Source organism: Prionailurus viverrinus, chromosome C1 (assembly GCF_022837055.1).
Source record: "Prionailurus viverrinus isolate Anna chromosome C1, UM_Priviv_1.0, whole genome shotgun sequence".
Lineage (NCBI taxonomy): Eukaryota > Metazoa > Chordata > Mammalia > Carnivora > Felidae > Prionailurus > Prionailurus viverrinus.
In genome coordinates, this window is record NC_062568.1 from 175,870,779 (window position 1) to 175,895,773 (window position 24,995).

Consider the following 24,995-nt stretch of genomic DNA (forward strand, 5'->3'; position numbering starts at 1 on the left):
TGCCAGCAACTCAGGAATGATATTCTTGTTCTGGGAAGCCCTGTCATGAGGAATTTTAGTAACAAAATCACCAATACCTTCTCTACCACCAGCCAAAGTCTGGGGTGTGGCAGTTGAGCATAGAATTGGAACCAGATTGTAATTTAGTGTATAAAGAGCTCCTTATCAGGCGATCCACATAGTTAGGATAAGGGAAGATTGGACCTTGAAATTCATTGGTTACTTCAGGTATAGGCATAGCCCAGGGGGACCCACTATAGCAGTAGCTAACTCCCAGATCCCAGACAGCTCAAGAAATGTTTGTGTCGGGAACATTTCCAGGGTACTGAGCTCTCCATTGGCCTTTGGAGTTGCTCTCCTGCAAAAGTTAATCAAGTCATTCAGCCTTATTTACTCACTTTCATCCTGTTTCTCTGCCCTTTGGTAATCAAGACACAATAGGTGATTTAAAAAATAGTCCATCATTTTAAAAAGCTTAATGGAGAAGAAAAATACTCCCCTTAGAAACCACCACCATTTATCTAGCTTCCTTTCACTGTTTAAACTGCGCGTAATTTGTGTTGATTGCATTAAAATAGAAATCAGGGTAGCTGCTAGATCAGGCAATCAGAAGCTTAATCTGTATTGTATTTTAATTTCTTGGTTGAAATGCTCCTGTCTAGGTAGATACTAGGTCTTAGGGAGAGGGAGGCCTTTGCATTTGTCCCCACTGCTTTCCTAACCTCTGTTCTTAGGCTGTGGCCCGCTCCACTGCAGGCTGCAGAAGTGGGGTTTTAGCAAATACACACTTTGCATATTGCAGCGATTGCCACCCCTTGTGCACCCCAGTCTTAACAGGACCTCTTTTTCTGACCAGGAAGTTGATTCCCCTGCATTTCCATTCAGACAATGACACCCTCAAAGACCACTTCTCATTCATACTTAATTAGAGTCTTGTTCATTCTTGTCTTCCAATTTCCTACTTTTTCCCTTGTGACGTTCATATCTCATATTATTTTCAAGCCTGGGTTTAAGTGTAGTCCAACAGAAAAAATAAACCAGCATATTTATTTTGTGCCACTGTGTGCTGATAGACGCGTAGTTAAAAATATTTGCCTTTTATTGTCCTTGGAGTTCTAGACAGATCTCTTTTCTTAACTGCCTAGGTCCCGCCATTGACTTGGAAAAAGTAAAGTCAGAATGTCTCGAGCCCGAGCCGGAGTTACGGAGCACTTTCAGTGAGGAAGCAAATACGTCGTCCTATTACCCCGCTCCTGCACCTGTCATGGACAAGTATATCCTAGACAATGGCAAGGTAGTGTTTCAAGCTCAATATCCATTCCCTGCAAGTGTTTGTTAGTCAGAGTGACGATGGAGAGTTTGGTGGGAGCTCCCTGAGACACAGCGTGGCCACTTGGCCTCCTGGCCCGGGCCTCAGTAACTATTTCCAGAGTTCTTGTGTTGTAACTAGTGGAGCTAAACTGGGACTTGTTCTTTTTCTCTTCCCTTTTTTTTTTTAAATACTGGGCCAAAGCAAGTATAAAACTAAACTGACGTTTTAAATAGCTTAGTAGTGAGAAAGATTTAAAAAGGCAGGGTGGTTTGATGAAACTTGTCCTACCCTCCTATAAAAACCAGACACAAAATTTATAAGGTGTACCAGAAATACACCTGAATGACAGAGAACAACTCAATATGTATCTGTTCACCATTCGCGAAGTATCTATATGTTCTAAGCCCTGTGCTAGATCCCAAGGATAAACTGGTAAATGAGAAGCGCTCCTTGTCCCTAAGCTGTTTCCAAGCTGTATATTCAAACAGTGGTTAGGCCACAGTCCTAGGACCACATATAACTTCTCAGATTTTCTTGTAAGGCTATTGGAAAAAAAAAAGTCATGAAAGAAAACTTAAGCATTATTAATTCTATTAGTACAGGGGTGAAACCTAATGGAATAGCCTTTGGAAGTCTTAAAGTCACGTGTCATAGCAGCTGGGCAGGGAGAAAATGTTCTAACATCCTTCTGATATCCAAATGGATTCATCTTGGAAGAAGTATATTGGAGCCCTTTGTCTAGGCACTGGTCAAATTCAGTTTTAGTGTTATATTTCTGCCACCCTGGCATACAGTACAGACATCACCTCTCATTCTCCCCAAAGAATCATCTGTGTCAGTCTGTTTTTCTTGCCTCGTGCTTCAAAAGGTCTCTGTTTATCCAGTATTGTTCCCCAGTGGGCTGATGAGAAAGAAAAGGTTGTTTTATTTGGGTTTGTCCAGATATATCCTTGCAACTGGCCAGATTGAGGCAAAAAACAAATATTGTCAGCTGAGGAAATGAAACCTGTTAGTCTTTAGGGCTCTCTTGGATATGCTGCCATTCCCTCATCTCCCACCGAGCACTTCCTCCCCTGCAGAGGCAGAACTGATGGGCCAGGTCTTCGCCCATTCTGTCTTGACTTGCTCCAGCCAACAGGCTTTAAAAGTCTGCTTTGCAGGGGAGAGGTGGCATGCCAGAGTGGAAATAGGCAGTCGGGAACCTGAATGCTGAGCATAGCTCTGTCTCTGTCCTTTCTGTGTAACTTTGCTTGGGTGGATCTTTCTCTTGGCTGGGCCTCAGTGCCCCGATCTGTGCGAGAAGGGATGGATTCATGCTCTCCATGGGCCTGTAGTCACTCCAGCTGTGTATCTAAGTTGGGTGAATCTTCCCCAATTGAAGATAAAGAAAAGAAAGGACCATTCTGTGTTTGTTGATTCCTTTTTAGTGACGATGGCACTGTACGGTGACTAGAGACTTTTTCTTAAAGTAGCTTCCAAGAGAACACTATTTCTCTCTTCCTTTGAAAACTGATGGACAGTTTCTGAGCATTCTGGGGGCCTCTTTTGCAAAGGTATCATTTTTCCATTTCCAGAAAATGGGTGTCTCAAACCTCATTTAATGTTTCCCTGGGAGTTGCACAACAAATCTTGAAATTGCCAGTATTGTTTTTTCATTGGTTGTTGCCAACGTGTTGCTGTAAAACTAACCTGACTTTTGTTTGCAACTAATTTGAAGCTCGACAGAGAAATTTATGAAGGGAGAGGAAAGGAAGTGGACAGACTAGAAATGGATGGCAGCTTCCCAGAGCAGCATTCCCTCATCCTCATTGTTCTTGGCTCTGCTATCCTTTCTGACCCTCTCTTCTCTCTGCCTGCATGAACAAAAGCCTTAATCTCTGCAAAGCCTAGAGCATTAGAATGGGATCCACTTCCTAGTAGGAAACTAGTTTTGTCCTACAAAACATTTCACAAAGCCATTTTTTGATCAAGTCCCATCCTGCCAGATGCCATATTTTTAAAACCTCCCTTGACACATAAGGCTAACATTACGGTCAAATAGTTAACAATGGTTTATGTGTATAATAGGGCTTGCCGCAAAAGTTATTTTCTGATTTTGATAAAGTTCATTGCTTTTCTTTATTTCAAAACCTCATTGAATCCTAGAGCTGCAAAGACTATTAAAGTTTACATAGTCTAATTTATAAATGGCATAGTTGGGGAAGCACATCCAGGGAAGGGCTCCTCTGTGATTATAGAACAGGCTAGAAACAAACAGGTAGGAACTGGAAGGCAGGTCTCCCGGTTCCCAGGCCAGTGCTCTTTCCAGTCTATTCTGCTCCATCTCTGAAAACTGGGCATTGTTCCAGGTGACCCTTATTTTGCTGACCTCGGGAGCACTTGTCCCAACATATACCTGTGATTGGTCTTACCCAGAGCCATTTCTTTCTGTGCTGTAAAGCTGGCCTTGTACTCGAGTTCATGTCAGAAAATATTTTCTTCTCTAAGGAAAAGCAGCTCATCAGAACTGAAAGCCTGTGCCATTAAAACATATTAAATGTGCCCTTCTGTTTCTCCTGTTTTGTGTTCAGACTAGTCCTGATCATTTTGAATGGGACCAAGGAGGCAAAGCCTCAATGCGTCCCCATGGAGATGTACTGTGAAGGACTGAATCAGGTGGTGAAGGCTCACAGAAGGCTAGAAATTCAGAGGGGATAGAACTTAGCCATGGAGAGTTAAAGAGTGTTTCCTGGATTTGGGACTGGGGCTTGGAAGATTATCAGGCTTAAGAAGACATAGGCGAGGGCATTCATTTCTGGACAGGGGAAAGGCATCAGTGGAGACATAGCTGGGGGGTGGGTTGGGGGTGTGCTGTCCTCCTGACGTTTTATTCATGTTATGTCATATAAGCCTCAGAACAGCTTTTTGCGTTAGGTGGTGTTCTGCCTGTTGTCCATCTGAGAAAAGTGAGACTCAGGTAAAGTGACTAGCCGATTGCCACCTAGGGCTGAAGACTCCAGCACCCCCTTTTCTGTTACCACATACTGAAAGTAGAAGGAAATGCGGGAGTTTGCAAGCTTCATCATGATGGCCATAGCAGGAGAATAAAGGCTAGCAAGTTGAATGGAAAGAGGATTCTGGAGGGCCTCTAAAGATGACTGGGGAGGTTAGATTGATGTGATGGGAAAGAGGGAGCCATTCAAGATTCCAGAGTGTTCACACAGAAACACAGAGTTGAAAGACTATGGAAGTAATCTAGTCAAAGAAGGAAAGCTGTGTTTTAGGGAGACTAATCTGGCAGTGTTTATAGGGTGAGTTGAAGGGAGCAGGGACCAGAGGCAGGAAGGCCAGCCCATGGCTTCTTCTGGTTTCCCTGTCTGCCGTAGTGACGTGCAGTGAGTGCCGGCAGGGGAAGTGGCTGGGCCAGCACAGAGGAAAACTCAAAAAGAAACCTCATGGAATATAGATATGTTAGATAGGCTATGTGTCCACCACGTTGGCACCACTGTGACACTGGCAGCAGCAGAAGGCCTGGGGAACTTGGGCTCTAGGGCCATACAGATTTGGGTCTGAATCTTGAATCCAAAATTTACTGCTGGTATGTCTTACGGAAAGTAATTTAGTCCTTCTGAATCTCTATTCGTGTCTGTAAAGTGGGAATAATAACTGCTACCTATTTCCATCTCTTAAGGTCATTATGAGGATTAGATAAATTGAGGGTACAATACCTGGTTCATTATAGGTACTCAAAAAATATTAGTGTCCCCCTTCTCTAGCAGAACATGGGCTAAAATGACTGTCACCTCTCTTTTAAGAATAATAAATTAAAAGATTATAGGAAAGCAAGGCCCAGGGTGGAAAAGAGCAGAAATCTTTGAAAAACGGACGCTGTCTTCCATTCTAAGGTTTTCTAATTCTGAATTTAATCTAATTGAAATTCCTTGTTTCCCCCTTATCTCAGGAAGCTTGTGAGGTAGCTTCAGAGTGTCATCAGAGGGAGGTGACTTGGGGCCCAGCAGGGAGCAGCAGGAAACTTGTCCCCAGCATGCCTGATCTGGCACACAGACTGCCCACCTGCGGTTCAGACTGCAGAGGAAAGGCCAGACTTGACCTTGGATCAGTGTTGCCCAGCTGGCCCCGGGCAGCACATCTCACTTCCAGGGTTGCTTATCTTCCTGAGCCATATGAACAGATTTGCGGCACTGAAATTTGCAGCACAGGAAGACCAGGTGGATCTGGTTACCTGACACCAGGCCTGCAGGGATCTGAATGATCTTGTGAGCAAAAGAAAGTGAAGGCAGATGAGGCCAGGTGGATTGGTTACTTGCTGACATCCGTGAGTGGGCTGTGTTGCTGGGCTATTTTGTTTTCCGTTTTGGATGGCTGAAAAACCTCAGTAATTGGTGAAGGAAGAAGTGTTGCTGACTGACCTGTCTTCCCATCTGTGTGTACCCACCTTCTTTTCCAAGCCAGTCTTCAGTAGAAAGATCTTCAGCCATCTTTGAACGGTGGTTCTTGCCAGTCTGCCATCAGTGTGGGTGTGTGTGCGGTCTCTAAGGCCAGGACCTCTCCCAAGAGGTCTCCTGACCACATGATGTTTTTGACCTATGGTTCTTTCTGAAGACAAGGACTTTGGGCAGAGCTCTTTCATTACCCTTAGAAAGTTCAGCTCATTAGCAGCTGCCTCCCCTCCTTCTCCACAGAGGCCATTTCCACCCTCCACAGACTCAGGAGAAACACAACATAAATGGCAGTGTTGAAGTCAAAACTCCATTTTTTAATGATTAGCAAATGGTTTTTGAGTTGTTAAAAGAGCCAGAAAAGAGAAAAAATTTGAAAGCCTATAGCTTATTGCTAGATTGTTCTGAGTCGTCTTACATTTACCGACTCTGCCCTGAAACCTTCTGAGACCTTCCCTTCCAGGGAGCGCTAGGCCGTGTTCTGTTCCATCAGAACAGAATCAGACTGAGGACACTGTGGTTGTATTTAATTTATCAAAATCATAGGTGTTCTGAGCCAGAAGGAACTTAGAGATGAAATCCCACTCTCCCAGTTTAGTTCATGGGAAACTGAAGCTAGAGGTAGGAAAGGACTTGCACAAACACACTCCAGTTAATGGTGGAGTCTGGTGGCTGTCCTCCCGGCTCCAGCTGGCAGTGGTTTTCAAACTCAGCTGTACATTGGAATTACTTAGGGAACTTTCACCTACCCCTGTACCCAGGTCCCACCCAGAGTAATAATTCAGAATCCCTGGGAATGGGGCCCAGGCATCAGCGATTTTTACAGCTCTAGACGACCCCCGCGTGTGCCACTGTTGGGAACCACGATGCTGGGATTTGTGCCCCAGCATGTTCACGGCAAAGGGAGAGAAGTCTTTCTAAAGTGTAACAGAGAAGGAAGTGAAACGTACACGTTCTGAGATTTGCTCGGGCTCCAAGTGGCCCTGTTATAACATGAGTATGTTTAGAATCCCAACCCTGTAACATAATAGTTGAGTGACTTTTGGCAACTGGTTTCACCTTTCTCAACCCGGTTTTTCCATCGGAAATGAAAATAGTATCCCAACACCTTCCTTCCAGGGTTGCCACGAAGATTTGAGAGAGTGGGTATAATGCACTCGAATAAGGCCTGGTGCATTATAGGGATTCGGTAAATGATTATTATTTCCCTTAAAGAAAGTTAACATGATGTTTATGGAATGAGCCTCTTATGGGTGTGCAGCAGTGTCTTTTAAAGGAAAAGAAAAGTTTCCAACTGCCAGCCTGTCCGACTACACAGGTGCTTGTGTTCTTATCTCTTTCAGGTCCATCTGGGAAGCGGGATTTGGGTTGATGAGGAGAAATGGCACCAGCTACAAGTAACCCAAGGAGATTCCAAGTACACAAAGAACTTGGCAGTCATGATTTGGGGAACAGATGTTCTGAAGAACAGAAGCGTCACAGGAGTTGCCACAAAAAAAAAGAAAGATGCAGTCCCTAAGCCACCCCTCTCGCCTCACAAACTAAGCATTGTCAGAGGTAGGTCACTGCAGTACAAACGCAATGGCTGAGATGCTGTCCTGTACTCTGTGGAATGTACTAGACACAGTTTAGTTCAGCAGACACTGAAGCCTCTCCATGCCAGTTCCCAGGCCAGGCACAGAACACAAGAGCAGGTATGGACCTTGTCCCAGAGGAGCTCATGTTTAACGGAAGATGAGCCGTGGACACAAGCACAGTTCAAGTTGCTAGCATGAGAGAAGGGTAGATGACATGCTGAGAAAGATCTCAGGAGGGGAGGAGACCCCCTAGCTAGAAAATCAAGGAAGGATTCCTTGGGAAGGGGGTCACTGCATGGGCCTCAGAAGCCGTGCTCCTGACTACTGGTCTCTAAGTGTCCAGCTGCCATGTTTCAGTAAAGAAAGTAGATTCCATCAACATGTACGTTTTGAGCAGGCCCCACGCCAGGTTCTGCGACAGACAACATACATGTCAGATAATTTCAGGTACTGATGAAGGAAGGTAATGAAGCATCATTACATGTTACGACAGGACAGAGAGGGCTGTGTTAGGTGTGTTGGAGCAGGCCTGCTTGAGGAGGCTGGGAACTAGGGGTGGAGGAGGCAGCCCTGTGGAGGTCTCAGGGGCGGCAAAACAGGCAGAGTAAAGAGGCACAAAGGCCAGCACACTCCAGGGATGAGGCAGCTCCAGACAGCCACGGAGCCATGAGTGAGGGGAGAGCGAGGTCAGCGAGGTGGGTGAGAGCTGTTCTCAAGGGCCAAAAAAGCCACATTAAGCAGCTTGGATCTATTCTATCCATAGGAGAAGGACAGATTGTGGAGTGACCAAATGGGAGCTCAGTTAGGACACTCGTGCAGTAGTCTTGGATGGAGATGATGGTGCCGTGGACTAAGGTTATAGCAGTGGGAGTGGAAAAAAAAGCCAGATTTAGGGTACGCTTTGGAGGTCAAGGTGGCAGGACTCAGCGAGATTAAGTGATCAGCCAGGTTAGAGCTACAGAGTTCAAACCCATACCACCCTGGCTCTAGTGTGGGCCTTGTTCTGCTGGAGCAGAGCTGCCTTCCTTGCCTGGCCGACTCATGACTAATTCACTTAAACAGCCACTTATTTTTAGACAGTTGGAGGTAACCTTTAGTCTGCTTGCTTTCTGAAATAATGGATCCCCATTTGGGAGGTCTCCCTGAGGAAGAGCCCTTCCTGGGGATGTGGCCCTGCCCCACCAAATAGGTGCCCAACCTCTGATTCCACTATACTTGTTGGAATGTGACTCAGCAGGTCCCAGGTGCCTTCCAGTGCCTGACTGGCCCCATCGTCTTGTCGTGGTCTAAAATCATCTGCTGTGTGTCTGCCTCAGGCACTGGTCTGACCTTATCTGATTCATCTCCACATCCTCATTGCCTACCACAGGGAATGGCACACAGTAGGAGCTCAATAAATGAAGTGTGAACAAATGAAACACTGAGACTGGCAAGCTGATCCCTGGACTGAGCCTCGTTGTGATTTCTTATAAATCAGTTCCCCCCTGTGTCTTAGTTTCCTCAGCTGAAAACTTAACCTCTTAAGACAACTGAAAGGGCTGCCTAGGATCATAGCTTGGAAATAGTTATGTTCTAAGTATGACAAGAAATTAGCAATCTTTCTTGACAAGCGAGCTGCCTCCATCGAGCCGATGTGACCTTGTGATGATCACACCGTTGAAGTTCACTAATGCCCAGTACTTCTCAGCTTGCAGGCTCTCTCCCATCCACTCACGGTGCAGGGTGATGGCAAGTAGCAGTAGGAACCCAGTATCAAAAGCCTGGGGTTGAGCCCCAGCTCTGCTTTGGTTTAACTTGGAGCTAACCCTGGTTCCTATACTATATTCACTTTTGTTTCCCCAAGCCTAGTGCAATGCCAGTACCAACCAAGCCCATGTTTGGTGTCTCCAGCAATAAAGCCAGGATTGTGGTCTTTGTCCTGGCTACCCAGTGGCCAAAAGAGACATTTTGAATGTTCCTTAAACCCTACTCGGATGATGTCCTGTGCAGCTAACCGGGTCCCCAGTGCTACAGAACAATCTAGAAAACCTCTCAGCTGTGTGGCATTGGGCCATTAGGTCTTCAGCCTCCCTGCCAAGTCCCCCAGGTTTCCCTCACGGATCTACTCCCCTATTTTCCAAGCCTTTTTTAAACTTCCTCTGCTTTGCCAAACATGATAGTCCACACCTCTCTTTCCCAGAAGATGGCCTTTTCTCTTCCTTCACAGAGAAAAGAAAAGGAACTCCCACAGCTTCAAACTGCAGGCTTAACTACAGACCTAACTATACCGTCTGTTCTTCTGCCCCATGTCCTAGAAGAAGAGTTTCCTTCTCTTATTTGGGGCCATCCATTCTCTCTATGTGGATCCCAGCCCACCTGCCTTCCTAAGTACCTTGTTCCTCCAATTATGCTCCTGCCCTCCCACTTCCTTCCCAGCGTCATTTAAATAGACTTTGACCACTTGTTTCTTATGAAAACAAACAAAACACTCCCTGGAGGCCACTTCAACCACCTGGTTGCTCCATGTCTCCCTTTTCCTTTTCACATCCAGCTCTCTTAAGGAGTTGTCTGTCTACACTCACTGCCTGTGCTCACTTGTGATGCCCCTGCTGTCTGTCGGAGGGGACCTAGCCCCCTAGTCTAGCCCCCTACTAGTCTGTTCTTGCCAAGTTTCCCATGGACTTCTGCCTTACCAGATCTGGGGCACACTTTTCACCTCCTCCCCAGACGGTCTGATGGGACCACTCATTCCTCCTTTACTGAGGACTTCCTCAGTAACACATGTTCGACTTCCTCCTGCCTCCCTGGCTTCACATCCCCCTTGTGGGCTCCACTTCTGCTGCCCTGTCCTCTGTCCCCAGAGTGTCCTCTCTCTCCACAAAGCTTTCCTCAGCTGATCTCACTTCCCACTGTTCCCAGGGCCCAGGCTGAAACCCACACTCCTTGTCCTGGCTCACGCCTGGCAATCTGGCCTCTGGGGACCCCTCTGCCCTCTGCTGACACCTCAATTCCCATTTTCCACCATGCTCTAATCACAGGGACCTCCTACCACCTTCCTATTCCCACTGTCAGCAGTGTCTTCAGTCTGCCCTGCAATCCCGCCTCCTTCTGGCCATCCAGAGAGGCCTTTCCCAGCGGCCCCATCTGCATAGCCTTTCCATTTTTCTCTGTCACCTCAGCATCACCCTACATAAAGTATCTGCATAGCATTTCTTGTTTGTTTACTTGGGAATTGCCTCCCCACCCCCCCACCCCCCGCAAGCCCACTAGAATATAAGCTTTATGAGTATTTTGTTCAGGGCTAGCAGGTAGTGAGTGCTCAGTAAACATTTGCTAAATCAGTGAATGATGTTCCCAAATCTATCCTTGGCTCAGTCCACATTTCTGCGTTCCCAAACCATACATTCAGGTGCCCACTGGCCGTCTCCTCACAGCTCACAGGTTCCCCCATGACACTGGCACAACTGTGCCCCTCACCACTCTCTCCTTTTTCCTCTCTGCACAGCCTTCTGCCCCTTCTGGATTCCCTGTCTTGTTGAAGGGCACCACCAGCAGGTACCCCAAGATGCCCATGCTCGACTCCTGAACATGCCTCGTTTTGTCTCTTCTGCCCCCAAATATGTCTTAAACCACCCACTTCTCTCCCTGCTCCATGCACCTTTCATAGGCCATCATTTCCCCCCTACAATACTCCAGCAGCTTCCAGACTTCTCTCTCCATTACGTAACCAGAGTGATCCTTAAGAAACCAAACATGATCCTGTCACCACCACCCCGTCACAGCCAGCCCATGGTGCCCATTATTAAAAGGTAAGCTTCTTAACATGTCACAAAAGCACTTTTATAGCCTGGCTCCTGGCCATTGCTCCAGCTTTATTTTTCAGCAGTATTCCCCTAGAGTTCTTGCCCTAATGAACTACTGTACTCCCTGAACAAGCCTTGTTCCCTCTCACGTTAGGGAATTTGTAAGGGCCATTCCTGGGGCCCGGACCACATGTCATAACTACCCACCCTGCACCTGGGCTGCTTTGTCTGGCTAGCTGCTCTAACCACCCGGATCTGCTTAGGAGAACCTTCCTCTAGGAAGCCTTCCCTGACTTCTTAGGGTGAGTGGACACTTCTGTCATATGTCCCAGAGCCCCTTGTGGTCACCTCTGGTCTCTTTTTGCTGTATCTTTGCCCCCCAGGGGCCTCCTATAGCAACTCTGAGAGCCCAGAAATGCTTGCCATGCAGGCGAATGAGAAGGAAAGTGACTTGCCCAAGGCCGTACAACTGGTTAGGTCGGAGCCCGGCAGAGTGAGTCTGACTTCCTCATCCCAGAGGTTTCTTGTCATACCTAAGTACAGTGTTGGTTTTTTCTCTACTACAAGCAGGCAGGTTGGAAGTCCGTCTCCTACCCCACCATACACTCACCATTTTTACCCCAATTATATGAGCTCCTCCAGACTGCCCTGGACTGGTCCTTCCAAGCAGGAGATCTGTGGCTTGAGATTGTGTGTGTTTATTTCCACTTTTACCACACTTAGTCACATTTGCTGTACAAAAATGACAGCCCTTGCTCATTAGGGATTTTCTCATGTCTTTGAGGATTTTAAAGTCCTTCCCGACCGGATGGCAGCAGGATGGTGAGCACTGATACCGCTTGCAAATGCAGAAAGCAGAGCAGGAGGGCCGTAGGAGAGTCTCTCTTTAATGACAAGCTCCAGAATGACAGTTAAACCTTATTAAGGTCAAATGACCTTTTGCAGAATGTCTGAGTTTCCTAAATGAGCCATAGCATTGAGTTCTGGGTAATTTTTATAACTTTTTTAATAGGACACATTAGCGCTGTTATAAACCTTGTTAATTAAGCAATAATCTCAAATGCTCCCTCGCAGAGGGAGACATTCCCGGCAAGTGCAGGTGATTAATACCTAGAGTCTAACAAAGCCTTTAATCAACCTCAGGGGCTGCTCAGCGCTCTTGCCCCCGAGACACAGGAACGCTTGGGATGCTGGGGAGCCCTCTTGGAAAACACTCCTGCATTTGCCCCTTTCTCTTCCTGCCTCTTCTGTGACCCCTGCCAGTGCTCCAAGGGCCATCACACCCACTCTCCTTCTCTCCCCTTCTCTCTCCTCAGCCTCTTTACCACCCTACTACCTTCCAGACAGCTAAAGACTTAGCACTGGAAGAATCTCCTTGGATCATGTGGTTTGCCATCCTACTTTTACAGATGGTAAAACTGAGACCCAGACTGATTCCCACTTAGAGGTTGCACAGCAACTAGGGCAAGAGCCAGATTCGAACTCCTGAACTTCGAAACAGTTCTCAGCACAAGTTGTCTCCCTCACTTGGTTCAGGTTCCAGCAAAGTCACCGTGAGTATCTGCTTCCTCCCGGCTCAGGGCTGGAGACAGACTGTCCAAGCGTTCCCATCTGTAGAGGAGGCACTGGTCACAGTTTTATTAGACCATGATCAGTGCTTTGAGACAGAGAGCCAGGCAAGTGTGGGGGTGCAGAGGCAATCAGCAGAGTGGGGTCTCCCAGTTTGATCTGGTAGGCCCCAGGGATGCTGAATCTGGAAGGATGAATAGGATTTAGGCAGCTGAAGGATGGAGCCAGGGTAATCGGGAAACAGATTGTCAAAGACACTGATTTGTGGGATAGCCTGGAGCAGGAGAGAATTGCAGGTAAACTTAGCAGAAGGCAGGACTGGAGAGAGACCGGGCCTCCTACCTTCTTGTCTCAGTCCCTGTGGAAAGGCCAAGACAAGATGAAGTGGAGATAAGTGGCTTGGGAGTAGTCAGGGAGTAGTGGAGGTCAACCAAAAGCTTTTAAAGGCTTCTCTGTGCAAACCTGTTCTCAGTGGGGAGGGGAGGGTGCCCGGGACCCGGGATGCCCATAGCACATGCACCTGCAGTGTGGATGGCACCCGGAGGCGGGCTGGCTGCACACCCAGGAAGAGCTCAGCGTTGGGGAAGGCACAGTGGGCTCTGTCCGTACTTTCTCCAGGCCTCCGCTTTCCCACATGCCAGAGGAGGGGTCAGCACGTGTTAGTCCCCACGGTCCCATCGAGTGCTGACATTCTGCACCTCCAGCAGGATTACCTGCTCTGGGCTGGCCTGGTAGACAAGATGTAGTTTACCCTCCATAGCAACTCCTTAAGAGTAGGTCTCCATTCCTGTTTTATAGGTGAGGAAGCACAGGTTCAAAGAAGTTAAAATTCTTGCCCATGATTATATACTCCACTGGTACGTTCTCCATGCGTAGTCCCCTTATGTCCAGAATTTTTATGACCTCTGGAGTTTCTCTGGAAAACTATTCATTTGTTCACTTAACATATATTTACTGAACCTTGCCCCTCTGCAAGCACTGTGGTAGGCCCCAGGAGTGGACAGGTGTATGTACATAAAATAATTGTAACAACTCCATACAGGTGTAATGTTCTCTACGGTTCGAAGAAGGCTTGCAAAATGTTTATCTCGCATGCTTCATGGCAGCCTTAAAGATAACCTGTGGTTTGTTGTTCTTGGTAAGCAGGTGAGGAATCTAGGGCAATGATTTGCCTCAGGTGCCCAGGCTAGAAAGTGGGCAGAAGTCAGGCTCCTGTCAGGCCTTGTCTGGGGCTCACTCTTTGCTTCATCACAGCAAACGTCAGACTCACTAAGAGCGGCCGACCTCAGCCTCGTTAGTAATCACCACGTTGAGATACCACTTCACACCCACCGGGCTGTCAAAACCTTAATAACCGGGCAATGTCAAGTGCTTTTGAAGATATGAGGCAACCAGTACTGGCATACACTACTGTCAGGAGTTCCAGGCAGCACAACCGCTTTGGAAAACAATTTACTAGACATCACCTAGTAAAGTTGAGTATGCACACACCCTAGCGATGAGCAGTGCCACAGCTTGGCCCTCACTGGAGAATTTCCTGCATGTGTACCCCATGAGACACGCACCAGGGTGTTTGTAATTGCAAAACACTGGAAACAATCCGAGTATCCGTTGACAGTAAAATCAGCAAATTGTGGAACAGTCCACTCCAGAGAACACTGCTCATCAGTGAAAATGATTGACCTGTAGCCACACACTTCAACTTGGGTAAATCACGAAATTTATGTAATGTTGAGTGAGAAAAAGAAAGATATATAAGATACGGATATACCTGTAAAAAAGTTAAAAACAGGGAAGCGTAGGAGCGCCTGGGTGGCTCAGTTGGTATAGTGTCTGACTTCGGCTCAGGTCATGATCTCGTGGTTTCTGAGTTCAAGCCCCGTGTCAGACTCTGTGCTGACAGCTTAGAGCCTGGAGCCTGCTTCAGATTCTGTGTCTCCTCCTGTCTCTGCCCCTCCCATGCTCATGCTCTGTCTCTCTCTGTCTCTCAATAATAAATAAACATTAAAAAAATTATTTAAAAAAAAACAGGAAGAGTAAACAATACATTATATAAGAATGTGTACATTTGTGATAACACAAAAAGAAAAGAAAGAAAAAATCCAGGAGAGTGCTTACATCTGGGGAGGGTGAGGAAACGATGGGATTGGGGAGGGGCATCCAGAGGCATCAGAAGGACCAATAATGTTTATGAAACTGGGTAGTGGGCATATGGATATTGTATCATTTCTAAAGTGTAAACTTACAGCATATATCTACTTTTTTCTAAGTACATTTGTATTGAAAATTTAAACGTACAGCAGTGCCAGATACGTGAATTGGTATTTGGGAAGTATGTCAGGAGGTACATTTTCTTTGTGCCCCCTTACAAGATTGTACTTAAATTCACCATTAATCCTTGGCCATCTTGTTCCTTTCCCCTGTCTAGAGTGTTTGTACGACAGAATAGCACAAGAAACTGTGGATGAAACTGAAATTGCACAGAGACTCTCCAAAGTCAACAAGTACATCTGTGAAAAAATCATGGATATCAATAAATCCTGTAAAAATGAAGAACGAAGGGAAGCAAAATACAATTTGCAATAAACTTTGGATTTTTCATAAAGCCTTATCGTTTTTCTTGCGTGGCTTGTGATTTGCGGGCAATGGTGCTGTCCAGTTGAGACCCCACCGTGCGTGGTGGCATGTGGGCAGGGAGCCAGCAGGTTTCCAGGGTCGTCGGCTTGCCCTGAACTTGGACTTCCCATTCCAAAGAAGTCAAATGGATTTGCTGAGACTCAGGCAGCAACTTGGCACCAGTGTCATTCTGGGGATGGGGAAAGCACTGTCTTTTTTGGAAGGGGATAAAGTGTCTCTGAGTTGCCTATCACCTGACTGAGAATTTGAACTAATATTTTTACCATTCAAGGACTTCTATCTCTTTTCCTCTATTTTGTTCTATAATAAAGCTTCATTAATTCTTTGATGTAGACAATCATTATCCTCATTTATTTAAGTATAGTAAGTGGACAGTGGAGGTGACCAGTGTCCTTTGAGAGGTGGAACACTCAGGACGAAAGCAAGAAAATTCATAAGGGGAGGGGTTGCTGTCTGCAGATCTGAAGGGCTGTCTCGGAAGCAAATTACTTCCTCTCACTTCAAAGGACAGATCTTAGGACCAGACAGACGCCTTTCTCACTCAAGATGATCTGAGATCCAACTTCCTTGATAAATTGAATCAGTCTCTGTAAAAGGGTGTTAGGGGGCGGTAATGTGAGATGTGGCCCAGCGTTACCTTCAGGAAGCAGGGGGCAGTGTCACCTCGCGTCAGTTCGTTTATCCTTTTATATCTAAAATGATCTTTCAAGTTACATAATTTTTATCTCATTCAGTAACTGATTCTCTAAGGTGCCTGATGCACAATCTGGCAAACCACATTCGATCTTCCTGTTGATTTGCACTTTCTGTAATGCCTGTGAAGTCAGCATGGTATATTGGAAATGGCAAGGGTTTGGGGCTGAGCACCTGGGTTCCACTCCTGGCTCCCCTGCTTGCTTTGGGTTTAACCTAACCTCTTGAGTTTCCATTTGCTGTTCCATAAAAAGGAGATTATATCTACCTTACAGACTTGCTATAAGAATTATATATCTATATATGAAGTGTTCAATAAATGTTGGCGATTGTTATTTTCTTCATTTCTGGTCATTGGCTTTTAGGCATTGGTTGGAAAACTTCAGCCCCTGGTTTCTCTGGTGGTCTCTAAGCCAAAGGTCAGGGTCACTGGGATAAGTAGGGGAAGTGGCTGCCTCTTTGAGGGATTTTGTTTTAGTAAATAAAATAACCCTTTGTCATGTGAAATATTGTATGCTTGCTAATAGGATGTGTACATGTGAGTTTCCTTTTATGGTATTTCCCCAACTTTCCACAAACTAGCAGTGTGATCTTGGATTGATCACTTAACTTCTCAGGTTCCTTATCGGTGTAATGAGGAAAATAACGTCTGCCTCATGGGCTATATGGATAACTAAATAATAACAACAACAGGACTTTTCTAACTGACATAGTTTAACTCATTTCATGAGCAAAGTTCGTTACACTTAGTAGTGTTCAATAAATTCATGTTATTAAGATGGGTTCATTTCAAAGCATGAGGCAGCTTGGGCATGAGTAGTGCAGGATGCATGAGGGACTCGGAAGAAGTATGCATTATTCTTGAGCTCATCCCCTTTTCTCCCTAACCATGGTGAAGACACACCTGAAAACTGCATTTACCTTCAAAGACCATTAGAATGTCGTACCTGCTTTATAAGTGCTTTTAATTTGGTGGGGGAAATAGTCATGGAAATATATATTTAAAAACGCTATGAGAGATGTGAGTGCTTTATGTAATGTACAATGCACACATTACGGACTGAACAAGGTGTGAAAGATTCTGGGATCTGAGTTCAAGTCCTGACTTTGCCACTTCTGTCAAGGTCATTTGACCTCTCTGGGGCTCATTTCTTTTAAAATGAAGATCATGATCCCTAACTCAGGTTAGTTGTGGAGAGGATGCTAGGTAACATCTGGATAAAGGGCTCTGGAAATCTCAAAGAGCTACAAAGATGTTAGTTACTTTTAGCTTATAAGGCAGAATAGAATCAGAAGTGGGATGTGACAAGGAAGGACATAAAAGCCAATTCTGCTGGGGAATCTGGAGAGGTGCATACTCGAGTTAGACTGAAATGGTTTTGAGCCCCTCTTGAGTACTCAATGCCCTGTTACTGTCATGCAAGGGCAAGACCATAATACCCGTACCCATACAAATGAAGAAATGGGCTCAGAAAAGATTAAATAACATGTTGGCCAAGGTCTCAGATTTGTCAGCAGTGGAGCTGGATCAGAATCCGGATCTGTACAAAATCTACCCTTTTACCTCTTCCTTGTAAGATGAGTGGGATGTAATGGTCTGGGCTGAGACTCTAAGCATGTAATTTGAGGGTATATTTAGAGAGACCCAACCTAAGTAATCAATGGAAAGTAACCAGTCTCATTAATTCAAGCCATGTGAAGGAGCTATAGTACTGTTTAAAAGGATGCATAGTTTTATTACATTAAACGCATACACAAAACTCAAATTCATTTTGTATAGTGGAGAGTTTCCCAAATATGTTCAATATTAAGAATTTGCTGAGGTGTTTAAAATATAGACTTGTGGGTCGTGGCTTAGTGAGCTCAAATCAGTAAGTTTGGGATGGGGCTGGGGACGTGTATTTGAACATAAGTGTCACTCTTGAATAATACTAGTCTACTAGAAGTCGTTAGAAGACTTGATTTAACCAAGGAACAAGAGTGTTTCCAAAGTAAAAAGACATGTTCCTTTTAAGGTGCCTGAGGATATTTGCAACTGAGAGTATTAAATAACTGAGGACCTGCCCTAAAAGCTTGTCTAGAGTCCCTCTTTCATGGTTGCCAAGTGCTGGTTAGTTGGACATGAGGCAGAAGGTGACTTTCAGTTCAGGCACCAGTAAGTATCCCCTCACTTTTACACTTAGGTTCTTTCTTTTGATTCTTGTGACAGGCCAGTGAGTCGTGTAGGACAAGACAGTCAGGACTCAACTGGCAGAGTCTGAATTGATGAGGTTTGGGCACTGTATTCAGAAACCCTGGCAACAAGTTCTCTGTTACCAGATGAAACTGAAAGATGTGGTTTGTTTTTATCTTCTACCCGAGGAATGGACTTAGTGATCATTAAGTGCCCAAGGATTTCTTGCATGCATTTCTAAATTATGACATTCTTTTGTAATTGTAAAGAAATAAAAAACACTTCATAGAAATTTTTGGAAAAATAGGGAAACATTCCAAAATTACGCTCCTGTAAGCATTGTGATAGATCTCTTGTAGTCTCTCAAGGCTGAGAGAATGTATTGTACACACTGCGATCATACCATATGATCAGGTTTGCATCCTTCCCTTTCCATTGGATCGTGTTTCCCTGTTGCTCCAGGAAACTTAACCATCAATTCCAACATCACCAAGCAGATAGACATCAAGCTATAGTCGAGTAAGCCATCTGCTGGGCTGTGGGGCTAAGGAGGAGGGCTGCCAGCCCCTGAGAGGCCCCACTACACAAATTGGTCCATCGAGGACAGGAGCGAGAGCCTAAGTCTAGAGGTCAATGCATTCGAGTTCAGTTCCCAACTCTAGCACTTACTACCTCACTTGATGTGAGTTATGCAGTCATCTTGTTGAACACCAGCTTCTTCATTTGCAAAATGGAGGAAATAACATCCCATTGTGGTGTTGCTAGAAGTACTGAACGTAATTAAAGCGCCAGGCCAGAGAGGATAAAGGGCCACCAAGGTTAGAGCTGACATTCTTCTCCTCTTCTCTCCCCACACCCTTTCAAGTCCTCCCCCCAGTGTGCCTCAGTCCAGTCTCCAACCTGCTCTGACCTCTTACACGGCGACTTTGTCTTTTATACCTGCCTTTGGCCCTCCAGACAGCTTGTGCTTATCCCACAGCGCTCCATGCTCATGGCCTTTTCCTGTGTGTACCAGCTAGGCCCCCTCCCCACCTCCCAGCTCTCCTCCCAGAAAAGCCCCAGCCTCAGGCCCACCACCCAGGGGCCCATTGCTCTTCCTTAAGTTTTTAGGTTGTTTATAAATAAAACTCAGGGGAAGATTTTCATGTGCACGGTTTTTTCCCTTTATATTTTCTATCATTTTCTTAAGGTCATTTTACCTGGGTCAAAAAGAATGCCATTTTTTTTTTATCATTCTTGATACATATAATGAGTGTGTGACCGTGTTTTAAATTATTTTGCCAACTTACTAGGTGAAAACTAGTACCTCATATTTCCTTTGATTATTTCTGAGATTGTACATCTTCCCAGAGTTTGCTTTCTTGGTTTCAGAAAATAAAAGCTTAACCTGTAAGCATTTCCAGCAGAATCCATTTCATTTTCTGTGTTTAGTCTTCTGTGGACAAATATGTGTACCTTGGGCGTATAATTTTTTGTATCTGCAAATAGACATATCAACAGTTATTTTCATCACTTCTTTTGAAGAGATTGATCAGTTTGTGCCAAGCACCTTCATAGGCTCAAGAAACCTCCAGGTCAAAAGTGAACTTCGAGGTCCTCCTCCCAGATCTCCTGCCCACTGCAAGCAAATGCCTCTCTAGGCCGTGCTTGAATACCTCCAGGCATGGGGGAGTTGGCTTCCTACCCAATTATTACTGTCACTGAGATGTTCTTCTGTTGAGCTAAAAATCTACTTCCCTGAGATTTCTAAGGTCATTCAAATTCTCTCCTCTGAAATCACACACAACGCTTCTCCTCATAGCCCTTTGTGGAATTGAAGGTACCAATCCTGTCTCTTCACCAACTAATAAGTAGTTCAAATTCTATTTTACCGTTTGTCACATGAGGGAGGCTACACGGGACAGAGTGGGGCTTCTGGACTTGACAGCCCTGTATTTGAATCCTGACCATCACTTACTACTATCTGACCTTGAACAAGTTTATAACCTCTCTTAACTTCAGTTTTCTCATTTTTAAAATGGGAACATAATCCCTACCTATATCAAGGGCTATGTAAGATAATGTGAGTAAAGCAGCTAGGCATTCAATATCAGTTCCCTAATCCTAAGACCCCTGACCATCCCAGTTGCTCTTTTATGGTTGTGTCCCTAAAAGGTAGGGTTCAAGACTGGACAGGGTACTTTAGGAAGGGTCTGGGTGGCACTAACTAGAGCAGGTTATCACCTCTTATGACAGCATATCTCTATGAATGTGTCCTGACCCTGAATTAGCATCTTCCATGATGGAATTATCCCATGTTGAGTTAATGGTCACCAAACTTTCCTCTGTGTTCTCTTTTTGACTAACACAATACTTGTCCCTTTAGTTCACTGCGTTGTAAGAGGAACATAGGTCTTGAAGCCAGAGAAACTCACACAAAATTCAGCTCCTGATTTCCCTATTGATTGGAGTAGAAGATATTGGTCAAGTGCATGATGTCCCCCAGCCCCAGCCATCTTGTCCATTATGCACTTGTTACGGTGATCATACTGGCCTCCCGCCACAGCAGGCCTACAGTCCGTGCCTTCCTAGTTCAGGGATTCAGTAAAGTGCTTCTTTTTTTCCCTTCTTCTTTCCCTTTTTCCTTTTAGCGGCTCTTTATCACCACCACCACCACCCATTCAAGTGTGTGTTCTTAAATATAGTTCTTAAATGAAATACAGGACTTTGCATTTATCCCTCTTCTATTTCATCTTATTGGTTTCAGCCCAACATTCCAGCTGGTTGAGATCTTCTTTTCCATTTGTGTTTAAAATACAAAACAGAATTTGAGGAAAGCCAAAGCCAAGAAAGAAAATCCAACCATAATCTCGAGAACCAAGCCCAACTGTGCGTGGCTCCTGGGAGCCCCTCCTGTCTGTCCATGGGCAACATCTCTTTGTCCCCATGGCTGGCCAGCTTCCCATGATCCTGCCTTGTGCATCCAACACCATGTGGCAAACATTTCCCCCTCTGTGGCCCGATGTGCATAGTTACCATTTTAATGCCCTTTCCAGTACGGGGTCCTGATTACCTTCTTATCTCTTATGTGCATTTTGTTGTCTCTAGTGTCTTGCTGTTAGAGATAATACTGCCATGATCGTTTATGGTTGTTTGTTTCTTAAATTCCCAGGACTGAGCTAACTGGGTTAAAGGGCAAGGACATTTTATAGTCCTTTCCATGTGTTTTTATATTGCTTTCCAAAAGGTTCAGCCATGTCTCAAGCAGGATAGACATCCGTGTGTTTTTGGAATTTTTAAAGAAGCATGGTTAACTCATTCTCTATAAAGATGTACTTTTTCAACGCCTTTCTAGGTGAATTGTCTGTGCATGCATTTGGGTGTTTGAGATCCTTATGGAATTTGATTCTATGATAGGCCCTTTCTCCCAGGTTTATAGTATATAAATATATCTTTTGTATCCTAGCCAAATTATCAATAACAATGTTTAGTTCTGTGAAAAGGAAAGAGCCATGTGGTCCTCCACTAAAGACCCTCTTCTCCTCCCCAATTAGCCTTCTCTAAGCTGGGTTATTCTAGTAGCTAGAACTCCTCCTTCTAGTGCAATCATGGAAGACTGAGATGGGGCCTTTGAGCTTCCACCTAGAGGATGACAGTGACTGTCTATTGGCCATTTGTGTGCTAATCCATCCCTCCCTCTGTTCGTTTTACATGCGCTGAATGTCTGACCTGTGCCCAGCACTCTGAGAGGCACTTCTCGTTGGGCCCAGGCAGGGAGTCACACACCAAGCATAGCTCCAAACCCCCATCTGATCCGACACCTGAGGATATGGGCATTCACTGTTTCATTAGCTAAAGGGGAGAGAGATTCAGTGTCCTAGCCTCACCAAATTTCTAGTATCCAGAAATTCCCCATCAGTAATTATGGAATTCATTCAGTCACTCAACAATCATTTATTGAGTACCTAGTACGTGTCCGTCACTGGTCTAAATGCCTGAGACACATCTATGAAGAAAAGCACAAATGGCCTAAACTCTGGCTCGGGGAGTGGGGGGGAATGGGAAGAGGAGGAAGGTAAATAGTAAACATAATAAATAAGAAAATTACAGAAGAAGGTGATGAATGCCCTGAGGAAAAGAAAAAGCAGTGCAGAGTCAGGAAGACTGTGGTGGGGGGGAGAAGGTTGTCAGCATGGGGCGGACAGCCCTGCAGGACCCTTGCCATGGGAGCTGGAGGTGTCTCAGGAGCAGAAAGTGAGGGAGATTATGTCCTGTCTGCCTGGAGCCTCAGCTTTACTCCCCGATGAGAGGAAGGGAGTGGGGGGAAGGAGGAAGGAAGAATTCATTTTAACTGGTACTTGAAGACACTCTGTGTAGCAACAAGAAGGATTAGAGCATAGAAGAAGCATGTTCATGAAGAAAATGAAGCAGGAGACTTCAAAAAAATGGGCACTTGAAGGAGGTAGTGGTGAAGATCTGTTCTTGCCGATACCCTCCCTCAGGTCCCTCTGGGAAGCCAGGGGTCCCTTGCCGTGGACAGATGTGGGGTGGGGAGGAGAGTGGGCGCTGAGCCAGGCTATCCTAGGTTTGAATCCAGGCTCCATCTCCTGCTACGTGAATCACACAGTTTCCAGATCTTCTGTCTCCTTGTCAGAAAAACAAGGACAGGGGTTCTGACTTTGTGGTATTGTTGGAGGGACAAAACAAAGAAGCACACTAGCAGGCTCCCAGCAGAAAAGCTGGCCCCGGGAGAGGTGCTCAGCTGCTGGCACCTGGAATGCACGTGGGAGCCAAGGGGCCTTTCACGACCTCTCCTGTCATCGGATGTGGTGATGCCAAGTATCTCTGAGGCTTTCTCAAACCATGTCTCTTTCTTGGCCTCTTTTTGCCCCCATGGTACAGCACCAGTAACACTGCCTCTGAGGGTTTGCTCTGAGGATTCAGCGAAATCCCAAGTGCAAGTGTGTGAGCAGGAGCCTGGCCTGGAATAGGTCCTGGCTAAATCTACATCCTTTTGCTGGTGTAGCACCTCAGACCCCCTGCGGGGCATGCACTTGTCCTCACCCCCACAGCACAGCCCATACCCTTTGCGTAGCAAAACTTAGAGAACTGGTTTTATCTCACCAAGGATAATCTATAGACTATTGGCCTGCCTGCGTCTGAGCCCAACCGAAATGACAGCATAGGTGTGGCCTGGATCCAGCAGACTAAGCATTCAATAAATGCTTGTTGGATGAATGATTGAGCAAATGAATGAGTGGCTTTATTATTATCACATTGATTAGTAATATAAAAGACTCACAGATATTACTGCTTGTGATTCCTCATAGCAGTTTTCTGATGTGTCTTTATGTTGAAGGTAAGGAAACAGGCTATAAAGAAGGGTAATTTGAATTTCCTGAGTTACATAGTTAATGGATGGAACTTAAACCCAAGTCTCCTGAGGCAAGATCCTATGTTCTTCCTCTCTACCGGTGGTTCTAACACTTCAGCCTGCTTTAGAATTAGCTACAGGCCTTGCTGACACCCGGATCACAGGTCCCACCCCAGAGTTTGCCATTCAGCGGGTCTGGTGTGAGGCTCACAAATTACACTTCCATCCAGTTCTTTTTTTTTTTTTTTTTAATTTCTTTTTTCAACGTTTATTTATTTTTTGGGACAGAGAGAGACAGAGCATGAACGGGGGAGGGGCAGAGAGAGAGAGACACACAGAATCAGAAACAGGCTCCAGGCTCTGAGCCATCAGCTCAGAGCCCGACGCGGGGCTCGAACTCCCGGACCGCGAGATTGTGACCTGGCTGAAGTCGGACGCTTAACCGACTGCGCCACCCAGGCGCCCCCACTTCCATCCAGTTCTGAGGGTGATGCCAATGCTGCTGGTCTGGGCACCACACTTTGAGAAGCACCTGTCTAAACAAAGGTGCTTTTCCACATTATAATTATGATAAGTGGAATGTAATTACATCTTGGTGATTTCAAACTAATGTGCCATGATCAGCGGAAGCTGTGGATAGAGAGTAAGAAGGACGGAAAGGGTGCCTGAGCCTCAAAGCCAAGTCAGCAGCCTAGGCCTTAGTGACTTTGGAGGTGAGTCTCACCATTTTGAGACTCACTTTGCCCTGTGGAAAATGGGATTTTCCATATGCCTCTCAGGGGTGGCGGTAGACTGGATGAAATAACGGAAGAGGGACTATTTCAAGAAATCAGTAGGGCAAAGCCTCCCTGTTTCACTTATCTGCTGTGTCCATTTCCAGGGCCAGGGACATGAAATAGAAGAAAGAAAGATCAGAACCCCACATCCTCCCTCTGCACCAACACCCACCTGCCCCAAACAATAACCAGAATTATTGACAAGCACCTACATTGAGCTGTGGATTTTCTCTCTCTGTTCTTCTTATATGTGAATAATTAACAAACTCTATCATACTTACATTCATTATCCACTTCAGCATCTTGGTTTCTTGTTTGTTCACTGCTGTATTCCCAGCACCTGGCATACAGTATACATTCATTTAAAAAATTATTGAATAGGGCGCCTGGGTGGCTCAGTCACTTAAGCATCTGACTTCGGCTCAGGTCATGACCTCGCAGTTTGTGAGTTTGAGCCCTACGTTGGGCTCTGTGCTGACAGCTTGGAACCTGGAGTCTGCTTCGGATTCTGTCTCCCTCTCTCTGCCCCTCCCTTGCTCATGGTCTGTCTCTCTCTGTCTCAAAAATAAATAAACATTAAAAAATTTTAATTATTGAATAAATAAATGCAAAAGTCAAAGATTTGGTAGGAGGCTGTGGCTCCAATCCAGACCTGAACTAAAGCAAGGACCCCAAAGTTGGAAG

The 24,995-nt window shown here is 45.5% G+C and overlaps 1 protein-coding gene across 6 annotated transcripts in view; it reads left to right on the forward strand.

Annotated features, from left to right (window-relative positions):
- Positions 1–24,995, forward strand: part of LOC125172450 (BEN domain-containing protein 5) — a 1,495,630-nt gene that overhangs the window by 1,273,506 nt on the left and 197,129 nt on the right. For 2 of the 6 annotated variants that reach the window (XM_047870550.1, XM_047870554.1), the window contains 3 exons: positions 1,146–1,294; positions 7,095–7,308; positions 15,108–15,644. The exons of 3 other annotated variants lie outside the window; for them this stretch is intronic. In XM_047870550.1, the coding sequence (XP_047726506.1) occupies positions 1,146–1,294; positions 7,095–7,308; positions 15,108–15,265 (521 nt within the window). In that variant the 3' untranslated portion in view covers positions 15,266–15,644. Of the gene's footprint in view, positions 1–1,145; positions 1,295–7,094; positions 7,309–10,974; positions 11,117–11,264; positions 12,664–13,933; positions 14,529–15,107; positions 15,645–24,995 lie in introns of those variants that run through there. One more of the 6 variants, XR_007154728.1, reaches the window with a different exon arrangement.